Source organism: Squalius cephalus, assembly GCF_949319135.1.
Source record: "Squalius cephalus genome assembly, chromosome: 4".
Classification (NCBI taxonomy): Eukaryota; Metazoa; Chordata; class Actinopteri; order Cypriniformes; family Leuciscidae; genus Squalius; species Squalius cephalus.
In genome coordinates, this window is record NC_137125.1 from 11,232,454 (window position 1) to 11,241,432 (window position 8,979).

The 8,979-nt window shown below is 37.8% G+C and overlaps 1 protein-coding gene across 1 annotated transcript in view; it reads left to right on the forward strand.

Moving 5' to 3' along the window:
- The window catches only part of LOC307157621 (uncharacterized protein), a gene marked incomplete at its 3' end in the record, with an annotated part of 41,180 nt that extends 35,365 nt beyond the window's left edge, over positions 1-5,815 (forward strand). Inside the window, exons 4-5 of the mRNA XM_079869548.1 lie at positions 4,366-4,817; positions 5,796-5,815. Of these exons, the coding sequence (XP_079725674.1) occupies positions 4,366-4,817; positions 5,796-5,815 (472 nt within the window). The remainder of the gene's footprint in view (positions 1-4,365; positions 4,818-5,795) is intronic.
- Between the last annotated feature and the right edge of the window lie 3,164 nt (positions 5,816-8,979).

An 8,979-nucleotide genomic window follows, 5' to 3' on the forward strand; every position in this document is an offset into this window, starting at 1 on the left:
TTCTGGGACAGTTCTAAAATGGTTCAGGTCATACTTAGATGGGAGAGGTTATTATGTGAGTATAGGAGATCATAAGTCTGAGTGGACGCCCATGACATGCGGAGTCCCTCAAGGCTCAATTCTTGCGCCACTCCTGTTCAACCTGTACATGCTCCCAATGAGCCAAATAATGAGAAAGAACCAAATCTCTTACCACAGCTATGCAGACGACACACAGATCTACTTAGCCCTATCGCCTAATGATTACAGCCCCATTGACTCTCTGCTTCAATGCATTGATGAAGTCAACAGTTGGATGTGTCAAAACTTTCTACAGTTAAACAAAGAAAAAACTGAAATCATTGTGTTTGGAAACAAAGATGAAGTTCTCAAGGTGAACGCATACCTTCACTCTAGGGGTCAAACAACTAAACATCAGGTCAAAAATCTTGGTGTGTCTTTAGAGTCAGACCTTAGTTTCAATAGTCATGTCAAAGCAATAACTAAATCAGCATACTATCATCTGAAAAATATTGCAAGAATTAGATGCTTTGTTTCCAGTCAAGACTTAGAAAAACTAGTGCATGCTTTCATCACCAGCAGGGTGGATTATTGTAATGGACTTCTCACTGGCCTTCCCAAAAAGACCATAAGACATTTGCAGCTCATACAGAACGCTGCAGCCAGGATTCTTAGCAGAACCAGAAAATATGATCAAATCACACCAGTACTCAGGTCATTACACTGGCTGCCAGTTACTTATAGGATTGATTTTAAAGTATTATTACTAGTATATAAATCATTTAATGGCCTAGGACCTCAATACATTGCAGATATGCTCACGGAATACAAACCCAACAGATTACTCAGATCATTAGGATCACATCAGCTAGAAGTTCCAAGAGTTCACTCTAAGCAAGGAGAGTCCGCTTTTAGCTATTATGCCAGCCGCAGCTGGAACCAGCTTACAGAGGAGATCAGATGTGCTCCTACATTAGTCACATTCAAATCCAGACTCAAAACACTTCTGTTTAACTTTGCATTTAATGAATGAGCACTGTGTCACTGTTTGTCCGACTGTTTATACTGTGTCTTATTTTAGTCTTTATTCTAAACTGTTTTAATTATTTTTAGATCTTTCTCGTTTCTTTATTTTAAACTGTTCTTTATTCTAAACTGTTTTAATTATTTTTAGTTCTTTCTCGTTTCTTTATTTTAAACTGTTTTGTATATTCTTATTTCTTCTGATTATTTTTAATAGTATGTAATGCACATTGAATTACCATTGTGTATGAAATGTGCTATATAAATAAACTTGCCTTGCCTTGCCTTGCATTGCCGGCAGTAAGTCAGACTTGTTCCCGGTGCATGTTGGACTCCGGCAGGGCTGCCCTTTGTTGCCGGTTCTGTTCATAATTTTTATGGACAGAATTTCTAGGCGCAGACAGGAGGGTGAAGGGTGTCTGGTTTGGGGACCACATGATCTCATCTCTGCTCTTTGCGGATGATGTTTTCATGCTGGCTCCATCAGACCGGGACCTTCAGCATGCACTGGGGCGGTTTGCAGCTGAGTGTGAAGTGGCTGGAATGAGAATCAGCGCCTCCAAATCCGAGGCCATGGTTCTCAGTCGGAAAAGGGTGGCTTGCCCCCTTCAGGTTGGTGGAGAGTTCCTGCCTCAAGTGGAGGAGTTCAAGTATCTTAGTGTAGCCGGTGAGGTGGCAATTAGTGGAGGGCGTGGCCAATTAGGTAGAGGGTATTTAAGCAAGCACCTCTAGGGAGGCCTAGAGAGGAAGTCCAATCTGTTGTGTGGAATTGTGCTGTTTTGTAGCCTTTCCTTTGGTGTTGGTGCACAGACTGAGCAGGTAGGCTAAATAAATAGTGATTGCTTTGTTTCTTATTTATGAAGACTTTTACTTAATTAGGGAATTGTTTTTAATATAGACGCCAAACAGTGTGGATTTGTAGGCCGTTGGTCACGCCCGGTTCTATCTTGGAAGTTAGTCCAGGATTAGTGGCTGTGTTGCAGGTAATTTGAGTTTTTTTATACAGTGTTTGAATGTGTCTTGATTTTTTATTTTCTACTGAGATTAAATAAATACGTTTTGTGGTTATCTTTTTGTGTATTGCTGATTTGTATTGCTAATTATGTTTTTGTTTTTTTTGTATTAGGTTTAGTTGATCGCTGTTCCTCTTGAGTTTGTTTTGGTTTTGATTTCCCCATCTAGCCAGTACCGATATGTGCGCGCTGTATGCCTCCAGCGCAATGTGTATGGATGTTGTGACTCGTACTGGCTAGTGGGGTGTTTTCCTTTTTATTTTTTTCCTTGTTTGTATGTCACTTCCCAGCCTCGTGTTGCCAGCCAACTCTTGTACTCTCGGTACTATACTGATGCTTTAAAACACATTAACTATTTATTTGCATGAGATTTAAGTTTGTAGTGGAATTTCTTTCTTTGTGTTGGTTTGAGTATGGTTTCCTTTCATTTAATATGATTTCTGTTTGTGTCATTTACTTTGTTTATTTTGAGTTGTTTTGTGAGACAAAATTGGGACTGTATTGGGGTTCATAGGAGGTTGGCTGGTCATTAATATCCTTCGAGGGGGAATGAGTTTTTTGTTCTACAATGTTTTTTTTTTTTTTCTTTGATCTGACATATGTATTGTCCTATTGGTTTATTTGTCAATAAATCTGCTTATTTTTGTGAGTACATTGTAGGTATTATTTTTGTTCTCCCCCCCCCCTGTCTTAAAGGAACGGTACCCCTTGGTAACATTGGGGTCTTGTTCACGAGTGAGGGAAGGATGGAACGGGAGATTGACAAACGGATCGGTGCAGCTTCTGCAGTAATGCGGTCGATGTACCAGTCTGCCGTGGTAAAGAAAGAGCTGAGCCGCAAGGCGATGCTCTCGATTTACCGGTCAATCTACGTTCCTACTCTCACCTATGGTCATGAGCTGTGGGTCATGACCGAAAGGACAAGATCCCGGATACAGGTGGCTAAAACGAGCTTTCTCTGCAGGGTGGCTGGGCGATCCCTTAGAGATAGGGTGAGAAGCTCGGTCACTCGGGAGGAGCTCAGAGTAGAGCCGCTGCTCCTCCACATCGAGAGGGACCAGCTGAGGTGGCTCGGGCATCTGTTCCAGATGCCTCCTGGACGCCTTCCCGGGAAGGTGTTCCGGGCATGTCCCACCGGGAGGAGGCCCCGGTGAAGACCTAGGACATGCTGGAGGGAGTATGTCTCCCAGCTGGCCTGGGAACGCCTCGGTGTCCCCCCAGAAGAGCTGGAGGAAGTGTCCAGGGAGAGGGAGGCCTGGGCATCTCTGCTTAGACTGCTGCCCCCGCGACCCGGCCCCAGATAAGCGGAAGAAGATGGATGGATGGCATTAAGTTGAACTTAATCAATTTTAGTTACTTAATGCATTTGTTTAAATGTAGCTAAAATCAATTGTGTGCAACCACTTACCATAATTTGTTTTATTAAATTCAATGAATAATTTTTTTCAGTGTAAATAGTGTCAAATGAATCTAAGTAATTCTAATACACTTTCTTATTTTAATAAACTTATAGAAACAAATAAACTTTACTTAAAATAAACATAAAATTACTTAAAAAGCAACAACAACAACAAAAAAAAAACTCAGAGTTTGAAATTCAGTTTATGCTGTGGAATCAAACTGATATTGAGAATTGTGAAACCATGATATTGTTACTGTGAAGTAAAATTGAGATTTTGTCCATATCGCCCATCCATAATCTTTGCTAGATAGCAGAAAAGGTTTCCACAGTTTTACATACAGTATGAATTTTTTAATAGTGTTCACCACAAGTAATAGACTACATTGTAACCAGAAACAAGTATATAAATGGCTGCTATTTTGCATAGGGTTTTATGTAATTGCCAGAAAGAAAGAAAGAAAGACAGAATGACAGAGAGGGCAGAGATGTGGTTAGGAATGAAAAGTCAGTAGGCCTATGTAGTTTCTTCATTCACTGTGACCTATACCTGCACTGGATGGCCAATTTCACATGTATTTTGTGTATTTTCAAATTATAAAATACTGTATTTGTATTGAAATACATTTTTTCACACAGTATTTTGTATTTGTATTTAAATACATTTTTTTCATACAGTATTTTGTATTTGTATTTTAAATACATTTCCATGTATTTATGCCCATCTCTGCAAACAGCATCGCAAAGTTGTGTGGTTGGAACGACAGATCTCGACCTGTGTTTTTTTTTTTTTTACAGTCAGACAATGAGGTAAAAAAAAAATAATTCAGGAGTGACACACTGCCAAGATGGCGATGGTCGGCCACGCCCATTTTAGGCTTCAAAAACGGTCTTCAGAAACCTCACGGACACTTGTCCATATTTTTTTAGTCTATGGTATCTGACGGCTCCAGCACTACTTCTACACTGCCCACACAGTAGCTCCGCAACTCCCGCAATCGACCTCCATGTCGCTTTTGGATCAGAGCCAACACTAAAAGCGGAGGTGCTCTGGGTTCTCCACACGGAGACTAGACACCAGTCCTACAGTGCGAATGAGGAAATCGGGGAATTGTTTCAAACGATGTTTCCGGACTCTGACATCGCTAAATCCTTCAGGTGCGGGAAAGATAAAACGTGCTTTGGAATAGCGGATTTTATAAAAAGAGAACTAATTTCCAAAATCACGAGACCGTTCGTGCTGATGTTCGACGAAAGTCTGAATCGCACCACCAAAACGAAACAGCTGGACCTGCACATGTTTTTGGGAGGTGCAGTCAAGATACCTGGGATCCCAGTTCATGGGGCATGCAACAGCCAAGGACTTAATGAAACATGTGAAAGTAAGTAAATGTTTTATTTTAACAAACATTTTTACTGTTAAAGGTGGTATCAGTGATTTCAGGCCCAAAAATATTTTTATCACATTCATCTAATCTTTCCTAACGATCCGCTAGCTGCCCGCCCCATAAGCGTGCAGTCAAAAAAACGTGTCTCTGTAGGCAGCCTAGGCTCTGAGATCTGCACACAAAAACAAACCTCACAACACCCTCCCCCTGTCTGTGATTGGTTGGAACACTATTTGTTTTGGTTTTGAGTGTTTTGCTAAACCGTTTGTTTTTGTGTGCAGATCTCAGAGCCTAGGCTGCCTACAGAGACGCGTTTTTTATGATGGCATGCTTATGGGGCGGGCAGCTAGCGGATCGTTAGGAAAAAATAAAAATATTTTTGGGCCTGAAATCACTGATACCACCTTTAAGACTTTGTTTATAGTTTTTTTTTTTTTATTAGCAAAAGGGTGATTAGAGTGAGATTTTCTGTTGTATTAAGTGTATTGTTTTGTTACCCATTTTTCTTAATTTCATATCGTTTCTACTACCTGTTGAACAGTATGGTGTCTACCTCCCTTAGCTGTAACTGTGCTAGGTGGCTATTTTGCAAGAAATAATTCAATTAAACTTGTAACGTTATAACACCAATGACAGTAGGAAGGAAGAAACATTGAGCTGATCTATGGCTAAAAGGAAAGACAATGACCTATCTTCCAAGGACTGGATAGCTGAGTACCGGTATTAGAAAGGACAACTGTGTTGTAGGATACATAATATAGGCCTAGATACATGGTTCCATGGGGCATAGTAAATATTTATGAACATAGAATATATACACAATTAATAGAAAAGGAAGGGGGCCAGCTTTTACGGTATAATGCATCTCTACTCATTTCTTGGTTAATTTTAAACAACACCAGAAATAACATAATATCTCTGTCTAAATGAATGAATACGAATTGAAATTAAGTTTGTTTGTTTTTTCCTCAGGAGTGTGTGGACCCCCTTGACCTAAGGAGACTGGTGTCCATTTCAATGGATGGGCCCAATGTGAATTTCAAATTTTGCAGACTGTCAAAAACAATGCATCTAAGCTGTCTTCAGTACTATGTTCAGTTTGAATTAATTAATTTAGTTTGCAAGTAATTTTGAGACTCTGCGTTTCCTTTGTACATTTTTTTTTTATGTTGTGATATAGGTCTTAAATTTCATTCATAATGGTCTTAAAAAGGTCTTAAAAAGTCTTAAATTTGACTTTGTGAAACCTGCAGAAACCCTGCCGTAAGGGAAAAGCACTGTAAATGAGAAGATATGCACTGGACTGCGGTAGGTTAGTGGGGAAATAATTGTATTTATTAATCAGAATGCACATTTGGAAGGGAAATGTATTTATTAATAAAGCATTACAGTAATCTAGTCTCGAGGTCATGAATGCATGAACTAACTTTTCTGCATCAGAAACTGATAGCATGTTACGTAGCTTAGCAATGTTTCTAAGGTGGAAAAAGGCTGTTCTTGTAACATATAAAATATGATTTTCAAAAGACAGGTTGCAGTCTAATATAACACCCAGGTCTTTTACTGTAGAGGATGAAGTAACAGGACATCCTACTATGTTAAAGTTGTATTGTGAGAGGTTTTGTGGGCGGTTTTTTGAACCGATGATTAGTACCTCTGTCTTGTCTGGATTTAATAAAAGAAAATTTCGCGTCATCCAATCTTTTATATCTTTAACACACTCTGTCAATTTGGATAATTTAGCGTTTTCATCTGGCCGTGATGAAATATAGATTTGAGTGTCATCAGTATAACAATGGAAACTAATTCCATGTTTCCTTATAATATTTCCAAGTGGCAGCATATATATTGAGAATAATAGCGGGCCTAACACAGATCTTGCGGCACTCCATAGTTTACTGGAGTTATGATCGATTTTTCTCCATTCAAATAGACAAAATGGTAGAGGTCAGATAAGTATGATCTAAACCAGCTTAATGCTTGTCCTTGAACACCAGTATAATTTTGTAGTCGATCTAAGAGTATTGTGTGATCTATAGTATCGAACGCAGCACTAAGATCAAGTAAAACTAATATTGAGATACAGCCTTGGTCAGAAGCTAAGAGTAAATCATTTGTGATTTTAACGAGCACAGTTTCAGTGCTATGATGCGGCCTGAATCCAGACTGAAACTGTTCATAGATGTCATTTTCTTGCAAGAAAGAGCCCAGTTGGGCGGACACAACTTTTTCTAGTATTTTAGACATAAAAGGTAGATTTGAAATGGGTCTATAATTTGCTAGGTTATTTGGGTCTAATTGTGGTTTCTTAATGAGTGGTTTTATAACTGCCAGTTTAAATGTTCTTGGAACATGACCTAAAGATAAAGACGAGTTAATAATATTGAGGAGAGGCTCTTCCACTACAGGTAACACTTCTTTCAATAGTTTAGTTGGTATAGGATCTAATAAACATGTTGTTGTTTTAGATGAAGTGATAAGTTTATTTAACTCTTTTTGTTCTATAGTTGTAAAGCACTGTAATTGTTCTTGCGGGGTGATAATTGAGGCTGAATTATAAGGCGCGATTGAGGATTGAACGTTTACAATTGTGGTTCTGATGTTTTCTATTTTCTCAGTGAAGAAGTTCATGAAATCATTACTGCTAAACTGTAACGGATATTTTGTTCAGGTGACATCTGTTTATTTGTTAGTCTAGCCACGGTGTTAAATAAAAACCTAGGATTGTTTTGGTTGTTTTCTATTAGTTTAAAATGAGACCATATTAGTTTCTATTAGTTTGTAATTAAAAAATTTTGGTCAGCAGGAAAAACTGTCTAACGAACAGTCAGTATTAATATGGTGAGGTCTATGTTGTTTTGGTTTTGTTTTGTTTGTTTTTTGTGTTGCTTTGTTTTGTTTCTCTATATATATATTGGGTCTAGTAATATTGGTCAGTATAAGTATAGATATAAACAGAGTAAATTCGGTCAGTATTAATAAGGTGAGGTCCATGTTGTTTTTTGTTTTGTTTTGTTTTCTCTATATGTATTGGATTACTTGTTGTTTTGTTGTCTGGGCATTGCCTGATTTATTATACTGTATGAATGCTGATATTTAAACCAACATTGTGTTTTGTCAGTGTAATTTTGGCTGTAAGCTGCTTAAGCAAGGTTCTTTTCTTTTTTGGAATAGGGGACAGATATTATAAGATTTTATCTTCTTTCTGCTCCCTTTTGCACATGGGAATTTAAATTATCTAAAGAAGAAAATGAAATGTTTTGTGTTTTTACCATGGAGCAATAAAATAAAAATTAAAAATGTTTAAAAATCCATTCTGAAATCAAACCGAAAGCCTCGTACCGAGTGGTTCAATACGTGTATCGTTACACCCCTAAAATATATGTATGTATGTATGTGTGTGTGTGTGTGTGTGTGTGTGTGTGTGTGTGTGTGTATATATAACATTAGTGCATCACCATTATGCAGGCAAAAATGTTCAATTATTGATATTAATTTATTAATAATATTGATATAAATTATTGTCTATATTGATATAAATTATATAGTCTCAATCTATATTCCGTTAACTCTATATTGGCCAGCTCTAGTGTGCATCCAAGCAAAAGTGAATGACTGTAATTAGTTAAAAATGATTGTCAACAATGCTTTTCTTGAGCAATAATCTTTTTCTCATTTGGCAGACGCAGTGATGACCAACTTTCCTTCAGCGACTGAATGAAAAAAAAAAAAGCAATTTCTGGTCATTTTAAACAAGCACCAGGGAGAGCAGGGGGTGGTGGTTATGGATATAAAGCTAACAATTAATTCTTAATTTTAGTATCTTAAGTTGTTTTACATATTTTCCAATATTTTATTTGTTCCTTTTTGTTTGAATGATTTTCATTAATGAGAACCTGTTATATTTGAGTGAAAATAATCCTTATGCCTCATTTTGTTGTCTATTACATGTATATGTAGTGTAATTGATGACTAGTCTATTCTTGGGCTATGTTAGACGTCTATTAGATTTTCACTGACAGCCCAAAATCAGCCTTGTTTTAGCCTAGACCCATATTGCCTGTCTATTAGACACTCACCTAAAGGATTATTAGGAACACCATACTAATACTGTGTTTGACCCCCTTTCGCCTTCAGAACTGCCTTAATTATACGT